Source organism: Sebastes fasciatus, chromosome 14 (genome assembly GCF_043250625.1).
Source record: "Sebastes fasciatus isolate fSebFas1 chromosome 14, fSebFas1.pri, whole genome shotgun sequence".
Taxonomy (NCBI): domain Eukaryota; kingdom Metazoa; phylum Chordata; class Actinopteri; order Perciformes; family Sebastidae; genus Sebastes; species Sebastes fasciatus.
In genome coordinates, this window is record NC_133808.1 from 16250993 (window position 1) to 16275165 (window position 24173).

Genomic DNA, 24173 nt, shown 5'->3' on the forward strand with positions numbered 1-24173 from the left:
AAATAAATACATAAATGAATAACTAAAATAATAAAAAATACATAAATAAATAAATGAATAACTAAAAAAATACATAAATAAATGAAAAAAAAAAAGAAAAAAAAATTAATAACCAGCCTTTTCTCTGCTGAAGCTGCTAATTTATCATCTTTCTTTTGTTCCATTCTCACAGTTTATCAGGAAATTTTTTTAATGTGACTTTTTGGTTTTACTCTGTGACTGACGGATACGACTCAGTTACTCAGGTCCTTTGCTTAAGTAAAAGAAATACCATAGTCTAAAAAAATACTCCATTACAAGTAAAAGTCCTGAATTCACAATGTTACCTGAGGAGAAGTACAGACGTATTTTAGAGTATCAAAAGTAAGTACTCATTATGCAGAATGGCTTCTTCCACAATGTTATATTATTATAGGACATTATATTATTCTGTTTATATCACAAACAAATACATGTAAGAGTAGTTGAATGTTGTAGTTCATCAATGTGGAACCAATTTCAGATACTTTGTATACTGTAGATTTGTAGCACAGTACTGCATCATATCATATAATCATGTTTTTATATGTAAAAAGTAACTATATCTGTCAAATAAATATAGTGAAGTAAAAAGTACAATATATCCTTCTGAAATGTAGTAAAAAGTAGAATAATTTGGACAATTAAAGTACAAGTATGTCAAAATAGTAATCAAGTACAGTACTGGAGTAAATATAAATATGTAAATGTTACATTCCACGACTGTAGCTAAGTACTCAAATACTGATTTTTAAAAACATACTCCAAAAAGTATAAGGACACAAAAATTGTTTCTTACAGTAACAACAGTAAATGTAATTTGTCTCTTTCACCCAGAAAACTACAACAGTTAAATACTACTTACACTTCTATGCATCAGTCTACAGTAAGTCTACAATCTAATAATATAATATAGTACATTTTTCTTTTACTTAAGCGGCATTTTCAGGACTTTAACTTGTAATGGAGTATTTTTATATTACAGTACTGCTACTTTTACTTAAGTAAAGGACCTGAATACTTCCTCCACTACTGCTCAGTATATGCAGTATTTCTCTCAGTGCAGTGCTGACCTCCTGTGGACAAAAGTATCTTTACACATGACATGTATCCATGAAATACTGCAGCACATTTCATTGAAAAGAAATTGCATGATGCAGTCAGGTTAGAAAGATAACATATCAACAAGAAAATGGGAATCAGCAGCAAATATATGAATCTGTCTAAATATATATGAATATTTCACAACTCCCTTTAACAAGTAGAGTGATTGATCAGATAATGTTATGTCTTATTTCTATCTGCTGTATTCATTCACACAATGCTCCGTATTAAGCCCCAGTGTGAGGAGTGTGATAACTGCAGTGCATCGTCCAAGGCTGAGCCCTATTGCTGTTGATAGGTGGCGGTGACGTCAGCCGGCAGTGTGTGGGTGGCTGTGTGGGTGAAGCTGACTCCCAAATGAGCCTGTGTGTGTGTGTAGAAAAAAAAAAAATCTTCCAGTCAGGAAGCAAAAGACAGGCTGTGTTAAACTCCTCTGTGCTGGATTACCTTGAGCTCAGCGAGGAAACAAAAACCTGCTCTCAGGCTCCTGTTGACCCTCTGAGCGCCATCTGACAACACAAATAAAAGCTACTATTGAAGAGCTGAATTGTAAATGATGTAAGAGAGAGAGAGAGAGAGAGAGAGAGAGAGAGAGAGAGGAGGGGAGGATTCTGCTCTCTGAACATTGTGAAAGAAAAATCTAACAAATGGGATGTTTTTAGTTAAATTTATTGCACAAACAGCATTGACAAAATGTACTCGGATGTTACGACGTCGTTAAGAGGAGTGGAAAATAACAAAAAGGTACATCCATAATGCTCAAAAGCTCTCTCATGTTTTTTGACACAGAGGTAAAATGTCACACGACGGGTTCCTAATGAATGAGTTCTTTTATTTGGGGGAAATATTATGAATTAAAAGGGACAGGAAAATGTGAAGCACAGATTATAAGGGGGGGAAAAAAGGCAAGATTCCTCCACAAACATCTTTACTTTGCTTCAAAATCAATGGTACAAGTCTGGTATGAAATTGTAGTACATTACAGTATTGGTTCCAGAAACCCTTTAACACAGGGAAGCCATTTCAGGAGGAATTTCTAGGCAATTATATGGAGCAGAAATAATCCATTTACAGTGTATTGAACATAAGAAACATGATGTAGAAAGTTTTTAGCACATAACAGTCACAAATATCTACATTTTACAGCTCTCAGAGGGGTTATCTTTTCATATGCAGATTAAAAAATATAGTTAAGCTGTGCGTGAAGTTAGGAAATGTGTGTCAAACGTATGTTTTACGGTGTGTTTGCATGATCTGATGTGTTTCAGTCTTTGGTACGACGTGAGCACCGGGATCCAGAGGCCTTAAAACTGCAAACGTGGTCACATTGAAGCAGGCGTGATCGGGAAAAACGCGATGGCTTTTTCACTTTCTCCGTAACAAACCATGCAAGGTTAATGCTTTCAGTACAAAAAACGAAACACACAAGGAATATCTCTCTTTGTAATCACACTGGGGGGGCGGGGGGGAGGTTCTTTGTTAAAATTTGGTGGGGCAGAGGGAGGTTTTAGTGGAGGCGCACACACACATACAGTCCAGAAAAAGTCTCTTATGGCAATAGGTCAGTACAACAAAAGGCATGAAAAAGATGAAGACACAGAAAACGTCATCATCAGGGACTCACTGTACACTAGCAGAGTGTTTAGTAGGAGAAGGGGAAGGCAGACATAAGCTTTAGAAAGGCACAGAGCTTTAGAAAGCGCATTCATCTTAGAAGTTACCACTAAAGAAGTGCCACGCACACACACACACACACACACATAAGGAAAGTAAAAACAGACAGATGAGTTAATCATGTTGGCATTTAGGAAATGGTTAAATGTAAGAAACATATGACAAAAACAAAAACGTCTGGTTGCATCATGGCTCCAACAACAAGCTGAGGCCGCGAAAAATGAGCTTCACCGTTGAGTGACAATGATTGTTAACAGCATATTGAGTGCAATATTACATAAAAGAAAAAAAAGGTTTGGGTGAATCGATAAATGGCACATGGAAAAAGACAACATCTCGGTCCATTTTAAATTCACATTTAGTATCTTATTAATCCAAAATGCACAAGATGCTTTTTTTTTTTAGAAAAAAGTGAGATAAAGGTGAAATTAGAGGAGGTTCCTGTTGCCGAAGATGTTTTTGGGGTCCACGTAGTCCTTGACGGACTGGAGCATCCCCATGCCGACTTTGGAGACGGCCTCTCTCATCCACTCCTTCCGAAGTTTCCCCACTGAATGACAGAGGAGAGAAAATAAATAAATAAATAAACTCAAGGAAGAGGACCGAGGGGGAGAAATAGAGGAATCGGCACGGCTGATTGCTCAGCGGGCTGCTGGGAGCCAATCAATCTTGTGAGAGTGAGTGAATAAACAGAGGGTGATAAATGCTTTTATTCAGAGAGGAGAAATGTTTTGCATGGCATGATTTATGGAGCTCAGCAGACTATCAAACTCATTAGGCTCTGTGTGTTCCCAGAGGAGGGGCCGGCTGGCGGCTGTAGCGGGCCGTCCCCGGCTCCCTCGCTCTTTGAGCCACCACTCCCCTCCGTTTCCCTCCCTCCAGAGTCGCTGGAGCGTTCGTCTCTGTGTGCGTTTCTGTCTCATTGTGCACACGAGCCGAGCGCGCTCCTCCAGCTGACCCGCGAGGGGTGTTGTGCTCGCTTGTCCTGAACGCCGCTCTGTGCCCTCTGACACTGGCCTGATCACCAACAGGGTGCCAAAGCCAACCGCGGAGCACCACACAATGCTCCTCCGTCAGCAGGACTTTGGCTTTCAGCCGCTCTTCACCCTCCCTCCCTCCTCATCCTCCTCCTCCAACCTGAGGAGCGAGGGAGGCTGTGGCACCAAGCCTAGCGAGGGTGCCCATTGCTTCACCAGCTGTCCAGTCCGACATACTCCACGGCGTCTGTGCCCGACAGGTTCTTAGCGGAGAGTGTGGAGCCAGCGAGAGGTCTGGTGAGTGCGGAGGACTGGGAAAACCTCACCGGAGAGCCAAACTATTGTTAGAGAACTTCAAATAAAATAGAAGCTCAGCCACAATCTGTACAATGAAGATTGATTTTGAGCTTTCACGCAGAATCTGTAGATGCTGAGGATTTAAATGCGTCATTTTTTAAAAGATTTTTTGGGGGATCGGGGAGTGGGCAAGAGGAATGACATCCAACCAAAATCCTGACCAAGCGGGAAACTGCCGAAGGGCCCCAAGGGCCCCAGACGTACTATGTGTCATTTGGTCTTTGGTCTAGGGCTGTCCCAAGCTTCCCCTTCGAAGCTTCTGTGAGGAATAACTAATGAGAATAACTAATAATTATTAATGTTGAATATGAATAATGAATATTGTTGTGGGTTTATTCCTTACTTTATGGGCTATTTGGGGATTTCTACATTAATATTACCCAAAAAATTTTTAAAAACAAAGCATTCGAATACTGATTTGGAGGTCAAATCACCATGGCAACGGTTAAAGCTTTGAAACATTTGGGTCAGCCCTACTTAGGTCATTTAATTTTTGCAAATTTGGTAAGGTGGCTGAACACTAAGGCACAATATCAACTAAAGTGGGCCCCGCAATATTATGGTACATATTCCTAAATAAAGTGTTTAATAGCAAAAAAATAACAAAAACTTCTCTGGTTCCAGTTACTCAAATAAGAGGATTTGCTGCTTTTCTGTTTTATATCAGTGTTGTTGAATATCTTTGGTTTTTAGTTTGGGCTCTTTGTGATTTCTTTTTAGAATAAAAGTCTGATCCATAAAATAATAGAAAATAACTGTAAATATTTGCAGCTTTAATCAATGCTGTTACACAGTATGCACCTTCTTTGGCCACTAGCGCCAACACCCCTGTAGCATCTGAAGGTTTGAAAGTCTCACAGAGAAAATCAATGTAAAAACAATGACTAGTCATTATCAAAAGATTTATATATATATATATATATAAAAAAAGGACAGGGCCTCAATCAGAGGGCTTCTTTTCAGACCAAACGCGAATAATTCGTGCAAATAAATCATCACGTCAATAAAAAAAATTCTATCCCATCTGTCTCTATGAGCCTATCCACACCGAAACCCAAACTTTCGGATTTTGCAATGCAGTGTTTTTTTTTCCACAGCTGTTTCGATTTCTGCGAATATCGGATGCAGTTATAAACAAGCCAACCAATAAAAAAAACGACTTTTGCTCATGCGATCAATAGATTTACTTGGATGTCATCTCGCAAAATAGTGTTTTTCTATTGAGGTTTTCCAATGAAGCTTTGAATGTCTATAGACAAAAATGAAAAAAAAAAATGCTAACTTTAAATATGTCAGATCAGAGCTGGGTAAACTTTTGGAGGTTGTGTCAACTTAAAAAGAAACGCACCATATCTATATTCTAAAAACTAAAAAGATAAATCTGTGAACAGAGCCGCTCAGAACAGGTGCTGCTCGCTGAGTAAACACTTGAAACCAGCAGTGTAATCACATGAGATTAGATAGGGAGGCCTGAAAAAAAAAGGGACAGGTGCATGATGGGAGTGTTCACACGCCTTGCCTTCGCTCTCTTTGCATCACTAGCAGGGGAGCTCCGGTGTTAATAGGGCATGTTGAGGGACGGGGGCCGCCTGTTATGAGAGTCCAGCCAGGAAACCCAGATGGGGATCAGCCATGAGGCTGGTTGAGGCCCGTCTCCTGACAAAACAGGGCAGACAGCGGGGTCACCAGGGACTCTGATACCACACAGTCCTCCAGATGGTGACAGAGGGACCAATCAGCTGCTACCCAATAACTAAGAAAGTACCCTGCTCTCCACAACCTCCTCCTCTCCGGTCCTTCCTCCTCATTCCCACCTCCATCCCTCCCTCCTCTCAGGAAACGGAGAGAAAACAGAAGGTGCTGGGACTGCATCATTGCCTCCATCACTGTGATAATTTACACATCTATCTTGTCATATTCTCTCTTTTTTGCTTGCTATTGCAATCAATCTCACCAGGCTGGCTCTGCGCAGCTGAGACATGCAAAGAAGAGCAGGTAGTTATTTCAGAAATGACAGATTTCTTTTTTTAAAAAGTGTCATATTTCTCCAGCGTGGAAAAAGCCCGGGGAAGGTGGGAACTTCACTGAATCAGGTCATTTTTCTACCTCCCGAGCGCAGTGACCTGTGCGGAGGTGTGTGTTTGGCGGAGTTGGCGAGATTGGAGCTTTGCGGAGCCACAAGGTGAGGTGAAGATGCCGAGCACCCCGGGGTGGCCCTCCCCTCATACAGAGGAGGCTGTAGTGGCCGCGCTGAGCCTCAACCCCTTCGACACGCTCTCGCGCTCCCCGAGCTTCTCTGACAAATGGGGGTCAGGACATGAAAGACGGGGTAAGGTAGCGGCCCTGCCTTTCTGTGATACGGCCGAACCGGAGTATTGGCTGATAGATGGATGACTCTCCTGGTGATGGATGTTCAACAACTCTTCACCGCTGCGACACTGGTGACCTAGTTAAAGAGGACATTTTCTCCCAACGTTCAGAACCAAGCGCATAATCAAACATGTAACAGATCTTTGTGTAAAAACCTGACTCCATCTAAAGTTAACAGCGTTTTTCTGTGACGGACAGCAGTCAACACATGGTGGTGTTAGCTGAGTATTATGTCCTACAGGGAGAGAGAGGTGCGGCGCTCTACACGCCCAGATTCCCTTACCTACGCCCACGCAGCACAACAACTGACCTGCTGTAAACACAGGGCCACAAAAATGTATATTTCCTGCGGTGCCCTCCCACCTCACCATCCTTGACTACATCTGTTTTGTTTGATACACAAAACCCAGTGAAACTAGCTCCATTTGTCAAGCGCTGATTGTGGGCAGACAAACCGGCCTGTCTGCGCTCAGATAGCGAGCCCCACTGTTATTAATCACAATTACAGAGTGGGCCTCGCACGCGGGAGCTGCATCAATATCCCCTCCTCTCCCTCCCCCCCCCCCACCCCTGTCACCTCCCCGTGCTGCTCGGGGTGGCTGGGCCACCGTTTGGAGGTCAGTATACAGCCGGCGATAACGGCGGCATCATTTACCCCGGCCCCGCCGCCTCCTTTTTATTAGCAATCTTTTAATTTTGAACCCGTCCCCGCCTTCAGGAAAAAATGTGATTTAATATCGCAGCTGATTCACTGCATACTGTTTTTGACAGGTGTGATGAATAGCCTGAAGTGATGTATGAAAACAGCGAGGCGGATGGCAATATAGATAAGGCAGCCATTTCGGTTAGCCCTGATGGGGCCCAGGGAGTTGTTTCGCCGCCGTCCCCCCCCCCTGCTCACGTTTCATTTGGTCGCCGCTGAAATGAACAAATAGACGATTCGGAGCCATTCATCTGAGCCGCGGGAACATATTTTGGACACGTGAAGGAAGCGATGAAAGATCTCCGACCGAATGCACATTTATAGCACGGCTGGCCGGCCTGCTCGCTAGCACGGAAGAGCACGCTGGGAAAGCTCGCCATGCAGTATTTGGCGATTCTGTGCAGCCTCTTTTCATAAATTATAATCTAGAGGGAAGGTGCAAATATCATGACGTCCCTTTCAATGTTCTCCTCGTGAATTATGTGCATCTGTTTAGCACGTTTGCAAAAATAGACCTGATATTTTAGTATGTGTTTTTCAGGTTGTGGTACCTCCGTGGTGATGTGACAAGCTCCCTCCGTTGGCAAGGATCTCTTCTCTAGCTGCATGCTGGGAAATAAAATAATAAAAACCAGAGTCATTCACTCTCCGGGTTGCTGGAGATTCAACATATCATCACAAAAGATATAGCTATGATCTATGAGAGAACTGGCCATAATGTTGATAAAAACGAAACTGGTCATACCTCCACTTCTTCATACACGTGTACGGGATCACTGAGTCCCCTGTAGTTGAAGGCAAAGTAAAAGTAGACGCAGGCACCGGCGTCGTACGTCTGAGTCACCCTGGAAGAAAAACGGGTTGGAGTCGTGTTTACACAAGCAGAAAAGACTCCTTAATGTTTCTCCTTCAGCTCTCCAAATCTCATTTACATGAATACAAAGAGCCGTGTTTTGTCAAGGCGCTCCATTTTCATACAATAAATGCATTTTCTCCTTCGTAAACTGGAAGACAAAGCAAAGTGGGAGGTTTGGCTTTCCCCTGTGAACCCCTGACCTCAATTCCATTCATGGTTTTCCAGCAAGCGGAGGAGGCGAAGAAGCACTGTCACCTTTAATAACATAACATTATCAGACATTAAATGGCCATCAAATGCTTTTAATCATCGGAGCCACGTTGGGCGCTGCAGGTAACAGGATGACTCACTGATGCGGGACAGACAATTTGTTGTTTTACACAGAATAATATATCCCGACTGCTCATGTGGCTGCTTCTAAGATAAAAATGCAGCTTTAATTCTGTGTTAAAAAAAAAAAGGTTTTGTTAAGAATAAAATGCTTCTCCAGTTTGCATGTCCTCTCTCTCTTTCTCTCTCTCTCTCTCTCTCTCTGGCCTCGTCCCCCGTGGAGGAGCAGGGTGCAGAGCCCTTGTTCATTTGACATGGCCCATCACCTGGCACGCTGACTGTTCTAGAGGTTAAATGGACAAATCAATCATGTGACAGACTGCAGCCGGGGAAATGAATGGCTGTCGCATAATCAGGCCGAGGCCTAATCTGTCCGCAATCGGCGAGCAGAAGCCTGGTGCTCCTCGACCGGCTCGCCGTCTGTTTGTCAGATTGTCCGTCCGTCTGTCTGTGTGGATCTGGATAACTCACCAGGGGTCGGGGGTAGGACTGGGTATACAACCTCAATACTTTTTTGGTATTGAAAAAGCCTGTGGATCCAAAGCCCGATATATCTTATTGTGCCACGAAGCTCCATTACTGTCCAAAAACTTTTATAAACACATGCATGAGCCACGTTGTTGCACTGATTGATGTGTTCCTTCATTACGATGAATATGACTGCTGTAATTTATTTCGAGTCAGTCTTACATACACCATCCTGCTGCTGTAAATACTCACTAGAACACCAAATGCGTATTAATCCGCAGGTGAAAATAGTCCGCAATAAATGCACTATTTACTCATGTTTGAGTAATGTTTGCTAAAATCCACAGTGCTCTGCTGGCTTAAGAAGTGACTTAGCCTCTTTTGAAAATTAAAGTCCATGTTTGTTTTTAAAGACTTATGTCTTCAGTATTAACAAATGGGCTTGGGGCTGAGTGCCACAGACAGGGTAGGGATATCGGAAAGTATTGAAAGACGGACGAACACATTGTTGATTTTGGTCTTTTCATGGGATTTGTGTGATAAGGGAAACATTTGAGAACTTTGGTCTTTTTTTAGCTGAATGGAAACAGGCTTTAAGGCTAAAAAATTTTTTAGACTTAAAGCAGCAGTGGGTAGAAATGGAGCAAATATGATTAGAAAAAGTTATTTTTATAAAACGGTCACTATATCCTGACAGTAGTGCACAAGTCAGGTAATCTGAAGAAAAAAAACATGCGCATCTGTGAACGTTGAAACTAGGCAGCGCTGATCAAATATGAATCAATATCCTGTTACACTGTAATGCCTATTTCTCGCCTCAAATGTTTTCAGAAACATCTTGTAGTGTACCGTTTAGCTGTAAAATGAGAAAGTTTGTGACCTGGCTGCCATGTTGAGATCAGTTGAGAAAATGCCAAGCACAGCCCACAAGCCAGAGCACAGCCAATAGGAACGCTCTCTCTCTCTGAAATGACCTGTGATTGGCCAAAGTCTCCTGTCACAGGCTAGATTTTTTTTAAAGCCTGAAAACCATGAGGAGGTGCAGAAGTCTAGTTTTCTCTCAGAACACTTAAATTACAATATGTTGAAAGGTTATTATGGAATTTTTGCCCAATGATGCCAAAAATATTCTGCCTACTGCAGGTTTAAGTAAAAAAAGGCACTGTTTCTGCACCTGTCTCTAAAAATGTTTAATGATACCCGGCCCTTGGGGATTTGAGTTCTCGTTAATCAGCCTTAATTTGCATTAAAACTGTCATCTGCAACCGTTACCTGCATGTGGATAACGGCTGAAACTGCACTCCTTTGTCTTTACACTCTCGAATGATGCGAGCCTTTACGTTCCGGCAAATGTCCAACACCCTGGAAATACAATAAAAGGCAGAATTTAAAAAAAATAATAATACAAAACAGAATTGCAGAATGACTTTGGAGTCTAAACCGTGATATTTGTGTATTTAAAAACATATTGCTCAAATGTATAGGGAATTTACAATTAACTGAATTAATTAGCAATGCAAAATGATCAAAATTTAGAAAAAAAGGACACGAGGAGAGGAAGAAGAGGAGACTGACATGACGACCATAGTGGGAGAGGTTCCCACTTGTGTGGAAATGGCCGCCAGTCCTAAGCATGTGCAGCCGTGTGTGGAGGATGGGGGGGAGGATGGGTAATGAGCCAGGCACATATGCTCGCCTCAGTGCCTGATCTCTTGGTCTCTCCCGACAGGCATGTTACACAACACGGAGCTGTGTGCGCATGTGTGTGTATGCGTGTGTTTGTGTGACAAAATGATGATGAAACCATGGAGAAAATGCAGAACACACCACATGTGGATGTGAGATGAATATGTGGCGCATATTGCATTTCAGAACACACACAGACACACACAGTCTCTCCTAGTTTGTGTGTGTCAGTAATGGCGAGTTTGTAGGCTGAGGAGGCAAAGCTTCCGCCAACGCAGAGCCTGTTAATGGGGGGGAGAAGGCAGGCATGAAGGTGAATGTCAAAGACAGAGGCAAAGAGAAATAAAAGGAACAAGAGGACTCTCTAAGGACTGACTGTGTGGGAGGTGAGAAAAGAAAAATGTTTACAGGTATTTAAACTAAACTGAGAAAAAGCCTTCAGCTCAGATCAGTGAGTGTCTTTACCTGTCCCAAGGCACAGAGGTTTCAAAGGACTCTCCAATCACATAGTAGTCCATCCCCAAGTCCTGCTCGGAGAACAATATTAGCATTAGTAGGCGGTAAGCGGTCGCTCAGTACATTCACATGCACACATGAAGCCAGGATACTGGGGGACATCAGGTTATACAGGTAATCGGACAACAGGTTGACATGCACTGTACCTGGTTACTGTAAAATCTACATGTACGGGCTAGTAATCAGATTTATCCACTACCCCCAACCTTATTTTGGAACTTGCTGATTTTTACTGTTTTAGTGAAGATGATGCTTCCTAAGTGGTTTTATTTGTTGGGTTTTGTTGGCTCAATTGGATTAAGAACACACAATGGGAGGACAGGCTCTGTAGTGAGTGCACAGTTTTCCCTTTACAAACGCATGAGAGGACAAGTCCTGACATTTGAGAAAGCATATTACTAGGGCTACAACTAATGATTGTTTTCTTTGTCGAGTAGTCTGTCGATTATTTTCTCGATTAATTGATTAGTTGTTTGGTCTATAAGATGTAAAAGAAATGGATCAGTGTTTCTCAAAGCCCAAGATGACGTCCTCAAATGTCCACAACTAAAATATATTCATTTTACTGTCATAGGGGAGTAATGAAACCAGAAAATATTCACATTTAAGAAGCTGGAATCAGAGAATTTACTTTTTTTTCTCTTAAAAAATTACTTAAAACGATTAATCAATTATTAAAATAGATGGCGATTAATTTAATTGTTGACAGCTAAGCGATTAATCGTTGCAGCTCTACATATTACTAGGGGTGTAAGAAAATATCGATACACTTGAGTATTGCGATATTATGTTTTGTGATACTGTATCGATTCTCAAAAACACTATTCACTTTTAATAAAAAGTTTACAGGCAAAGATTCTTGGCACACAGTGGTTCATTTTATTTTGTGTTTAAACTATGCTGTCAATCGATTAAAATATTTAATCGCGATTAATCGCAAATTAATCACACATTTTGTATCTGTTGAAAATGTACCTTAAAGGGAAATTTATCAAGTATTTAATACTCTTATCAACATGGCAGTGGGCAAATATGCTACTTTATGCAAATGTATGTATATATGTTCAGCCACAGTAAAGAATGAAGGCTCCCTTAATATGGTGAATAAATGGAGCCTTGTTGTTATGACAGTATTGCAATATATAAAATCGTCACCCCTGTATCATGATACAGATTCTTGCTTATGCACAGCCCTACATATCACTACAGAAAGCCTAGAGAAGCCAGGTTATGTAAATGCATGTTGCTTGTTTCTGTGATGATCAAGAAAGGCCTCTGACAGGACTGACCTAAGACAGCTCTCTATTGTCATTTTGACCGCAACCACTGTGCTCTCTTCGTGGTGTAGATACCTCAGTGTTAGACACCCTGACAACAACTGTGACCAGATCAAATCAGAGACCTCCCGAGGTCACATTCTGCAGCCTCTCTGCGTTGCTCACTATCCTATCTGCTGTCAGCCCGCGTCCTCCCAGCCCGCCCCACCTGCCCATCAGCGCATGCAAAGGAAAAAAAAAGCCAGAGGAGTGACCCACCCGGAGGTACGCGATGACGAAGGTCAACATGTAGCCCCTCTGCCCATTGTCCTCTCCAGCTGCCAGCCCCCTGGAAGCAGATAACAGGGTTAATATTTAACAGCTCTTTTCTTTTAGCTTTGTTGGTCCGACCGCTCCCCTTCACAACAGCTGCCCGGGAGCCTGTCAATCCAACAATGTACAGATCAATGCAGCTATGCTCGGTGCATCGCCACAGGTCAGCCACACATCCATCACCTGCAGCGAGTAATCAGATTTTCATCTACCACCCAAACTAATCAGGCCGATCTCATTAGGAAATCACTATATTGATTTTCACCCTTCTTCCTGTTTCCCCAACACCACAAGAAAATATTCTTCACAGAACCGCACCAATCCATCACTGGCACTTGATCTGATGGGTGATCACGATTTATGTTTAATAATGCAATAAAGCAGAGGATGCTGCATGTAACTGACAAGTTTCTTATGATTTAATTGCTGGCGGTTACCGGGGCAGCGCTCCAGCTACCTGCAGGTCTGGGCACTGAGCCAAAGAACAACACCAACAGTCATATATAATCGATAAGCTTTATACCCAGTGAGGAGCACTGAGGAGCCCTGGTTTGTCCCCTGTTTAAGTTTGTGTTGTAATGAGCTATTAGTTTCTGTATACTAGTTGTTATTACATCAATATTCTTTTCTTATTTAAGGAAGGCATTTTGTTGGCAACTTTCCCCCCCAAAAAAAAACTTTATTTATATTAATGTTCACAGTATAAATAAGGCTCACTATTTTGCTTTTTACTGACTTTCAAGTAAAGATTAACAGATTTGGATTGAACAGTCATCCATCAGTCACCTGGATTTTTCTGTCTCTGTGTATCCAAAAGCTGTTGTGTTTTACCTGACCATATAGTTTACAGTAAAGTCCAGTTGTGATACAAGAAAAATGTTGAGGTAGTAGGAAATCAAGAGGAGAATAGAGGAAAATGAAAACTATGTATGGCTGTCCTTGACTAAAGAAATTCTTAATCGACTAACACTAATTTCGATTTAATCAACAGATCTGTAAAACTGAGTTTCTCCACACAGAATCACACAAAAGCACCACTTTAAATCTTGTGTTTAACAGAGATGTGTTCATAAGTTATTCAGAAATAACACGTTCAGCATTAAAAAAAGCATAAAAAATGATTAATCGACTAAGACCAAAACGACTGATTAAGAGACTAGAAAGTAGCGGCCAATTAAGATTCTCTTTAAGAATAAATACATAAAAAAAAAGAAAAAAATTGTATTTTTGAAATCATATTTTATAAATATATTATATATATATTTTATATTGAGTGTTGTTGCTTTAAAAAAATAAAGAATTCAAAATAAACAATTTCACTTTTTTTTCAAAATAAAAACAAAAATAATAAACCCTAAGTAAAGAGAGAATAGATGGCATTCACGTGCATAAACTCTACTATTAGACAACTACCATTGATTAAGCACAGAAAACATTTTTTGAAGTTTCAAACAGTGCACGCTCCACTGGAACAATGTGTTGAAACAGAATCACCAATAAACAACGGCACAAAGCTTAATTTATGTTAGGATGAACTCATCTGTGAAACTATTGTTGGGGGTTTAAAACAGGCAGAGGATGGAGAGAGAATCCCTCTCAGGCTGACAGGGAACTGATTTCCACCAAAGTCCTCATTGATCCGTTTCATGATCAATCACAGCAGCCAAGCACTCCCAGGGCTGCGTCCTCTCGCCCTGCGCTGTCCTGAGGGGAGCTGTGCCCTGCTATCACCGCCCACACCACACCTACTTTAACATAAAGGCTGGCCTGACAGGAGGACATCCACGGGTGATCCATCAATCCACACAGAGACAAACTACAGAGCAGAAGTCTGAAGTGTGTAACTGTGCTTCCCCATCCTTTTCACTGCTAATACATAATGGCTGGTTAAATAAAGTGACATCAGGGGCCTCAGGCATCATGTTCCAAGTCTCACCAAATGCTTCCTTTCTGAGCTGAAACTGATCTTTGTAACGGGCTTTGCTTTAAGACAGAGGGAACAACTACTTACCCAAATTTTGCAGCAATGTCATAAACTTGCTTCTCATGTTGCAGGACCTTCTCACGGTCTCCCTCAAACAGGAGGGTGGCCACACACAAGCGGTTGGGGTCGAACCCTTTGAACTGGTGATTAAAAGAGACGGATTCATTTTTTTATGAACAACACTCGGGGGCAAGCAACTGGTGATGTTTCACTTCTAATTATTTCCTTTACCTTGGTGATGTAAAATTTCTTCAACCCGTCCAGAAAGGATGTGAAAATTGAAGATACTTGAGGCTTCAGGGCATGACCTGTGAAAATATGAGATAAGAGTCAGCTCCATCTATTCACAAACAAGTGGGCCGACACATTTTTTTTTTTCACACATTAGTCATACTCTGCTTCTGCTCACATCCTTCCAGCGTTCTGAGAGGGTAAGCGAGTCAGATTTATTTGGGGTTTCAAACAAAAGGAGGAAAAAATAAATGGTAACATTTGAATAACTTTACAACTGGCCAGTGGCTGCCAGCGACAGCGGCTATAAATCAGAGGGTTTCCGAAGGGAAGTGGGGTTGACGCGGCGATATCCGTCTTCCTCACCCACACTTTTTGATTTATTTCTGATCGGACGCACAAAAGCGCCTGTGGACAAGCGAAAATGAGGGGCTGGGGCCAATGGGATGGTTATCAATCACTGCGGGGAAGTCACGGGTGATGTCGCCGAGACTTAACAGTTCATTTATTTCCCCCCATGCTCGAGTCTCTTCATCACTTAGTGTCCTAATTGTTTCCATTCCAAAATTTGATTGCAGGTCTTTGGGTCTCTCGCAGCCATCATACTCGTTAATTAAATACTCAACATCCAGAGAGAGAAAATTACACCTACACTGGGCATCATTTTACTTTTAACTCCTCTGTGTTTTTTTTTTTTTTGCATATCAACATGCTGCTACTTACTACTACATTTTTCATCTTGTGTATCAAGACGGGCAGCGCTAAATTGTACTATCTGAAAAAAGACCTGTGAATACATCAACCCTCCTTACTCAACAGCCAACATGATTAAAAGTGAGGACAAGCCACTAATAAGCCCAAGAAGGTATCATAGAGCCATGAGTTTTAGTTATTAGTGAAAAACCTGGCCGCTTCATCTTCCCTGCTTAATGCTAAGAAGTGCCTACTCTGTGAAAAGTGGAAATATAGGGGAGATAATGAGATCCCTGGAGGCTGGGGAACTTTACGGAGATCTCTGGCAATGCCAGATGCATTCCACTAGACCTTAAGAAACAACATCATAAAACTTCAATGTAACAACTACTTAATTTTGGCCGGGGGTCATTTTTCATCTCGCTTCAATTCTTTGTCCGTTTGTGTGTGCAGCTATTCTGCTGCAGAAATAATAATCAATTTAACAATTTGGTGCTGTAGAAGGTAAAATCACTGCATGCTGTGCTATTGCCATTCATTGTTCTTCTCTCAGAGGTATATACAGTACATCAATGAAAGAATGAAATGAATGCAAGCCAAATATTGACAAAAAAATACAGTAAGAGAAACTAATTTCTACTCAAAATAAATATGATTACTGTAACGCTGCTGGTTAAAAACCTGGTTAAAAGGTTGCATCTGGGCCGAAAAAAAGGAAAAACTCTTCCTGAAAATGAAAACCAGGTCAAATAAAGTCCTACTTGTACAGTGAAAGGTCACCACAGAGCACTCGGAGGACTTAAATAAGAGTGATGTTCGCACACAACATTTAATGAGAGCAGTAATATATAATGCTTTAAGTCTAAGCTGGCCTATATTGTGAATGATGAAACAAAACTTACCAAATTGAAATTGTTCATTATCCATGAGTCGTATAGATGCTGGGGCACACCTCTGAAAAATAAAAATCACAGGGCACAATTAAGTCAAATGACTATGCCAAAAAAAAAGCTTCCAAATTATATCATATTCAACCAACATTTATTATTGTCAACATTCAGTGCAAATTTAAAGCTTTTATTCTCTTAATTGATGACCTAAATGTCCAGTGTATAGACTCCAAGTCATTCCCTGTTGCTTGATGCATGTGACAAAAAAAGTTCCAACTGGCACCGTAAATTTTGATTTCTTTTGGCATCCTCAGCCCGTTGGGTTTTAGTTGTAGAGGAAGAACAGAAAAAAAAGCTTTCTGCAGTGTCTTGGCAGTAAAGAACAGCTGTAAAAAGTGTTGGACTAGCTTAACTTGGAGGTTTTAAAGGGGACTATTATGCTTTTGTGCTTTTCCTCTTTCCTTTAGTGTGTTCTAGTTTTTTTGTGCATGTAAAAGGTTTGCAAAGTTACAAAGTCCAACATCCACACCAAAGGGAGTTAATCTCCCTCACAGAAACACTGCTCCTGAACTGCCTGAAATGTCCTGCCTTTTCTTCCGTAACATGGTGATGTCACCAAGTAACACATTTGCATAACGGCTAGTTTGGCACGCCCTAAAAGAAAGCTAGTTAGCTGGAGCGGAGTCCAAAGAGTTTGGTTCGTTTGACCAATCACAACAGAGTAGGCCAGCTGACCAATCAGAGCAGACTGGGCTTTCTCGTTTTTTGAACATTAAAGCATGTAAACATGTTCTAGTATAAAATCCAAAATACAAGTATGCACCTGAAAATAAGGTCCTCTTTAACAAGAGTGCAAGTTGGTTTAAACATACATTCAGATATTTTTGTTGGCAGTTCATTTTTAAGTGAAGTGAAGACCTGAAAGTTCTTATTGCAGTTTGGGCAGTTTCTAGCCTGTGCAGTGATACAGCGCAACATGTTGTGACGATAGATTAACATGTTACCTGTTTGGCAACTTCTCGAAGACAGGCGACTCCCTGCTCAAAATTAGGGAATACCACCGAGCCGTATTTCTGATACTCCGGCATGGGACGAATCTTCATCGTTACCTCGGTAACCACGCCCAGGGTTCCTGTGGGAAATCACAGCGAGAGATTTTGAGTAGAGCAAAAAGAAGTAAATCAGTTCCCACAACTTATATGACCTAACCCCCTCTTAGAGCGGAACTTAAGACCGTTTTACAGGGCTCTGGTACACGTCCCGAGGGTCCTTCGGGTGACCTTTGTCTCACATTTCACCTGGTAGATCTGGTTTTCTACCACACACTGGGGGACAACTAAGATTTATCAACTTAAGAAGGCGAGGAAATAAAGCAGAGCCCCTATCAAAGGAACAACAGCAGCAACACATATACAGGTACGCCAAAACCTCAGGCTGACCTTGTGACCCTGAAAACTGTCAACCATTCACTGCTAATGCTGCTGGAGTCACATTGCAGAGTGTCTACTCTACCTTACACTGCAAAACTGTCTGGGAATAACACTTAAAAACTGCTTTTATGACAAATATCTGAGTTCACAGTAAACTGTAGCTTGGGAGTGCTGTTTTCAAACCCCCAAATTATTATTTATTATAAACCATATAACAGAGTGACTGTATTGAAATCATCTTCCAGACCAGTACCCACAGTTCTTTTGCTTTATGCACATGGTGTGAACAAAACATGCAGTCCAACAACACCACGAGGTACAGCCTGAAAAATATTATAGTATACATTTTTCTGGTCCCTGTGAGTAAACAAATCAGAATACTGTTTATTGTTGTTACTAGATACATTTCTGTGTTCCTATGGGGACTTAATCCTGCAATAACTGATAACTTCACAGTAGAATAACTTTTTTTGGCCACTTAGGGAGAGTGGAAACAAGTTGGGAACACGACATTGACATTATCATCCGGTTGCTTATTTACACATCCAGTAGTTAAAAGTAACATTATCATTAATTTGGAGTCATGTTTGTGGCCACCTGGTGAATATAAGTTCACTCTCTTTTAGCTCTTTCAACTCCTGAGGGAACTATCTGGCTCTTTAGCTGCTAAATGCGCCACTATGTTCAACAGCTAACTGTGTCCGTCTGCCATGTGGTGCTCAACAGCTTGTGTGGCTCAGTTTGTGGAGTCATCTCTGTCTGATTTTAAATCACTATTAATAAATTGATTGCGTTTTATTCAATAACATTTTTAAATGTTCATAATTGGGTCCATTAAAACCTCCAGCTCCTGTCTTTAAGCATTATTGGAAGTGTGTTTAACTCGCTGCATAGCTGTGCACCTACTCACATAATGAGGGGCAGAGGACTGTGATCTGAGTAGGGCTGCAACTAACCATCATTTTCACTGTCATTTAATCTGTCGATTATTTTTCTGTTTGGTCTATAAAATGTCAGAAAATGGTGAAAAATGTCGATCAGTGTTTCTCAAAGCGCACAGATGACGTCCTCAAATGTCTTGTTTTGTCCACAACTTAAATATATTCTGTCATAGAGGAGTAAAGAAACCAGAAAATATTCACATTTAAGAAGCTGGATCAGAGAATATAGACTTTTTTTTATTTTTTTTAATAACACAAACCAATTAATCGATTATCAATATAGTTGGCGATTAATGTAATAGTTGACAACTATTCGATCAATCGTTGCAGCTCTAGATCTGTGATTACACTGTATATAATGTGTCAGCATTACATTGAAGTCATTTCATGTAGTACTGAAATGATTTGTTGATTGACTTGCTGCTTCCAGCTCCTCAGATGTGACAATTTGCTGCGTTTCTTTTGCTTTATATCATTATAAATTATATTAAACAAATATTAAAATATAAAATATTTGGGTTTTGATTTGGACTTTGGACACAATTGGTTCTCGTACATTGTAATGGGGAATTGTTTTGGGACATTTAACTGATTCAATTATTAAAGAAATAATAAAATAATTGTTAGTTGCAGACCCTAATATGTTTGTGAATTTTCTCAGTGAGAACCAATCCCATTACTCCCCCCCGAGCCTGGATGCTACTGCAGACGCTGTCCGTTTAGAGATGCATCTCCCCTGAACATAGCCGGCTCCATTAGGAGGCTTCCTCAGCCTGTTATGGCTGTTAATGAGCCCTCTAACGTGACACTACATGCCACACGCTGCTCCCTAGCGGCCCAGTGGAAAACATGTGACTCCATTAGGCTTCAGCCAAGAAAAGGCTCCTCCTTCCTGACAGGAGGAGCCACTGAGTGAGTGAGTGAGCCAGCAAGGAGGAGTCAGAGAGAGAAAGAGAGAGAGAGAGAGAGCTAGGGAGGAGCTAGAGTGGAAGGGAGTAAAGGAGGGTGAGCGAGTGAGGAATAAAGGGAGGTAATAAGAACAGCAAGGTCAGAAAAACACTCTCCTGGGGACGAATGCAATGCAATGAAATGCTGGAGTGCAGCTTAAGCCATTTTTTTTACTGCAACCATCTCTATTAAACCAACCTCATCTGACAGGATTTGGAGGAGAGGGACTATTCGCGATGAAGAGTCCCTCTAAGAAACAAACAACGTTGACCACTGTGAAGCCACCGCTTTAGAATCAAAGAATTGACCCTGTATATTGAATTAGCGCTGGTTGGCTTCACACACCTACATTACATCCTCCACGGCTGAGAGGAGTTTAAAAAGAGAAAAGGGGATTATCATTGATTATTCCACTCGTTCTTTACACTGGTTGAAAGCAAGAGAGGAGAAAAATACTTTGCATTCGGGTTACTTCAAGGTCAGAGAGATATAGAGAGACCCGCTCGTTGTTGTGCGGTAAATGAGAAGCTCCGAGGTTTCGCTGTAACTTCTGATAAAAATGGACGCGTTCCACTTAACATGCAGAGCATAGTTGAGGGTTTGAGTGTTGTTGTTGTTGTTGTTGTTGTTGTGGCCTACTGTCAGACTGCAGGATGCGGTTCCTGGAGTGAGGAGGTAGATCATTTTAATGAGACTGTGCGGCGGTGTGACCTCTTAGTTACAGCATTAGGCCTCCCAGAAGTACATGTACTCCCAGAGAAGTGTGGTCCTGTCCCATCTCTGTTACGCCACCAAACCCCAGCAGGAAGCTCACCCTCCACATGTGTCACACTACATATGTGCTTGCATTATGAAACATTATTATGATAATTATTATTAGCCTTCATTTATAGACTGGGCCTTTTAAAACATTCAACCTGCTATTGTGGACTACAGTTACACAACCCGCAGTGCTGGTGCATGCTGCTAAAACGCTGTTTTACAAAGATTATAATATGGAGTATTCTGATATTAGACTGATCAATTCAAAATTAATTTCTCTCCCAGCTTATTTTGCTGTTATGGAAGTTGTTGTTGTCAAATCTATTTCATGATTTTATCAAGTGAGCATCAATTTAGGATCAATAAAGTACATTTATCTATCTATCTATATAGTCAAATATTAAGGAATCATACCAGCATGTTTCAAAATAAAATGAGTAAGCACTGCATAGCTATGTATTAAATTTACTGTAATTTACAAGAATTAACCTTAAAGGTCTTATTGATAACATGGGCAATTTAAAAAAAAATAATAATAATAAATCCACAGAGCATTTAGAAAGATGCCGAAAAAAAATTATGGCTTTTCCTGGAAAAAATTATTATGATTGTGAATTCATCATTTTAATAATTTTGGCAGGTCCAAAATGAATGTTTTGTTTATCTCTATGGAAGGTATCTGACGTTTGGTTCCCACTTCTAACAAGGCTTGTGAGCCAATAGTAAAACGACGTTGGTATCAAGCGGTATCTCTGGGACGTCATTTTATGTGTGAAAAAATGGATAAATGGCTGAGATTGACGGTAAGTCAAGTTAAGTGACCCCAATGTCTTCTTAAAGATGGATCTTGTTTGATGTGGCTTTTACAGCCGAGTGAAAAAATGATTTGATTTGTCGACAATCTGCCACACAGACTACGCCGTCTTCTGACCTCTCACACTCTCTTATAATCTTTACATGTTTTGGACATCATCATGAGGTTTCAATTATTTTACATACCTTTGTATCTGAATGTATGTGAGGAAGTCCCCTTTGATTTTTTTGTGGACTAATTACATAGGGGGTGTGGTGTATTACTGTATACTCTATACTATGCTATATACTTAGAGGGAGAGCCTGAGTTCTACTTGAGAGGGCCATATATTTAACATCAGGGGAAGTTTTGACCAGCCCCAGAGTGCTGTGTTCACTGCCATATCACTGCTCTGCATGTTTGACTTTTGGAGGAGTAAGGTTAAGGGAAACTACATGAACTCTACATTTTCAATCGGTGTCTACATTCTACATTAGTGACTGTATTTGATTTGGATGTTATATATATAAAAAGGTGTGCTCTTGGTATTGCTGTATTCACTATAAATGGAGATTTGTGTAGTGATCCCGGGCCCAGTCGGAGAGCAGATTGCTGAGCTCTGTAGGGCAAATATAAAGTTTGCATCCACAGCTGTTTAACATAGCGATGCCAAGAGTCTCTGATCCTCCTCATTATGTAGGGGAACCTGGCATATGGCAGTATTCTCTGTGGGCGTTCACAAGGACAGGGCACCGCAGACGGGGTGGAGGAGGACACTCGCTGGTTCCTAACTAACACCCCTCTCCAGATCACTTTTACACCAAAGCTGGTTAATGTGTAAGAAGCCCAGAGCATGAGAACCGTCCTGATGTTACTGTTTTATCACGTGCACACACACACTCCAACATTAACACACAAACTTAACACACACATTATTAAATGCCCTGGTGTACTGAAAACACATGAGGAAAGGTAGCAAACCTTCTGAGCCCATGATGAAGTGGTGAATGTCCGGCCCTGTGGACATGCGTGGGCCCTGACAGCTCTTTTCAATTACTCCCTGCGGGGTCACCATCTTTACGTGGATGACCTATTCAGACACAAAACAGAAACACCTTTTTTTTTAGAAACAAAATATTCAAATATATAGTTTCTTTCACAGATTTACAAATGTTGAAAAAATAGATTATAATTTGGATACCACCATGGGTGCCACATGTGTGAATGCATTTCATAACTGATACTGTGACCACTGCACTTTTAGAGGTGAGGGTAAAGTCCACACAACTTCTGCTAATAATTTCCTTTCTAATTACTGTGCAGTAGCAGCTGACTGTCATGCTTTTGGAACAAACATGAGCGAGAAGGTATAAAGGGAGGGCGGGCGGGCGACTCACCAGGTCCTCAATGTTGCCGTAGATGTTCTTCTTCATGCCTGACGCTCTGGTTGCTACCCAGCCCCCCAGGGAGCTGAACTCCATGGAGTCCGGCTCGTGCCCCGTACAGTAGCCGCTCTCATTAAGCTGCGATAAAAACAAATGAGCACAAAATTGTTTGGAAAACAATGACGTTGTAAAACCCACAAGAATGTTTTAATAACAAGCAAAAAAGCATGAGCAAGCAAAGGGGGGGAAAAAAATATAATTGTAGCTCTGCTGCTGAATTTCACTGCTCTCGTTTTGCTGCAATGCTAAAACTCTGGTTTTATGGCATCATACGTTTTTACAACGGGGCCTAAAATAAACCAAGTGGAAAGAGCACGAAAAGACTAAAAAAAGAGATCAGTGCATTATCTGGATGTGTAAAATAATAGCTGCGTTCTGCCAGGTGACATGTTTAGGCATTTATTTTATTAATACTAGTAAAATTACAACTTCACTTCTCCACGTTTATGTAACTCTGGCTAGTCGTGATCTAAGATTGCTGCACATTCAGCTTCCACAGCCCCACCCAATCCACAAAATACTGTAAGTGACTTTTTCTTACATGGCCACAACAATGTACTTTGGGGTGACACACAAAAAAAAAATCCTTTGAGCAACCTTCATCAGATGCAGCGTCCCTACGGCTTTGAGGAAAAATGTGTCGGTCGTCAGGAGCACACTCATTCTCCTGAAGGCAGCCCAGCCCCTAACAGGTTGCATCTTTAGGCAGAACATTTAATAGTAATAGTAATAATAATAATAAGGACCTTAAAGTACAACAACAACCCCTACCAGAAGCACAAGACGGGGGTTAAGTCAGGCCTTGTTTTATCACAGCACTCCCCTGGAAGGCATTTTTATAATGCAGACCCATCTGCTCCATCAAAACGGGGCCCAGTCTACATGCAGAGGTGGAGTCTGCTTTAGATGCAGCTCACGCATTCCCCTACATCAAATGTCCGCTCCTTCTCCATTTTTCTGAATTAGCTTGATGGTGCCATCTGCTCATGACCGCCGCCTCACTCTCTAATCTCTCCCCTTCAGCACTCTGCTCCCGTCTCAAACTCCTTCCTAAGCGCTGTTTCGATCTACTGAGCGGAGAGAGTACCAAGGTGACTGAGCGTGGGCAACCTGCATGCGAGTGGTCACACGGCATCGGTTGTTTGGCACGGCGTTTTAAAGCTCTTTCGGCGGATGAATACGGATGGATGAGCAGTACTTACCAATCTCTCCAAATCCTGACCGACGATGCCAGCTTCCACATGGGCGGTTAAATTTTTCTCGTCAATCCACAGAATGCGGTTCTGTGAGAGGGAAAACAAGCAACGTGACTGAGGAGGTCATAAAACATTCTGTGTAAATGCTTTATGGCATACAGTGTAATAGAAGCTGTTTGTTCAATTTGTCTAAAATGAAAACACATTATTCC

General features: G+C 41.4%; 1 protein-coding gene across 1 annotated transcript in view; it reads right to left on the bottom strand.

The window, feature by feature from the left end:
- Positions 1-1775: 1775 nt before the first annotated feature.
- The window catches only part of agps (alkylglycerone phosphate synthase), a 34907-nt gene continuing 12509 nt past the window's right edge, over positions 1776-24173 (bottom strand). Inside the window, exons 8-20 of the mRNA XM_074659255.1 lie at positions 23968-24048; positions 22718-22843; positions 22302-22410; positions 17451-17578; positions 16459-16510; positions 14864-14940; positions 14660-14772; positions 12595-12664; positions 11009-11070; positions 10130-10219; positions 7949-8048; positions 7755-7812; positions 1776-3346 (exon numbers count right to left, since the gene is read on the bottom strand). Of these exons, the coding sequence (XP_074515356.1) occupies positions 3225-3346; positions 7755-7812; positions 7949-8048; positions 10130-10219; positions 11009-11070; positions 12595-12664; positions 14660-14772; positions 14864-14940; positions 16459-16510; positions 17451-17578; positions 22302-22410; positions 22718-22843; positions 23968-24048 (1188 nt within the window). The 3' untranslated portion in view covers positions 1776-3224. The remainder of the gene's footprint in view (positions 3347-7754; positions 7813-7948; positions 8049-10129; positions 10220-11008; positions 11071-12594; positions 12665-14659; positions 14773-14863; positions 14941-16458; positions 16511-17450; positions 17579-22301; positions 22411-22717; positions 22844-23967; positions 24049-24173) is intronic.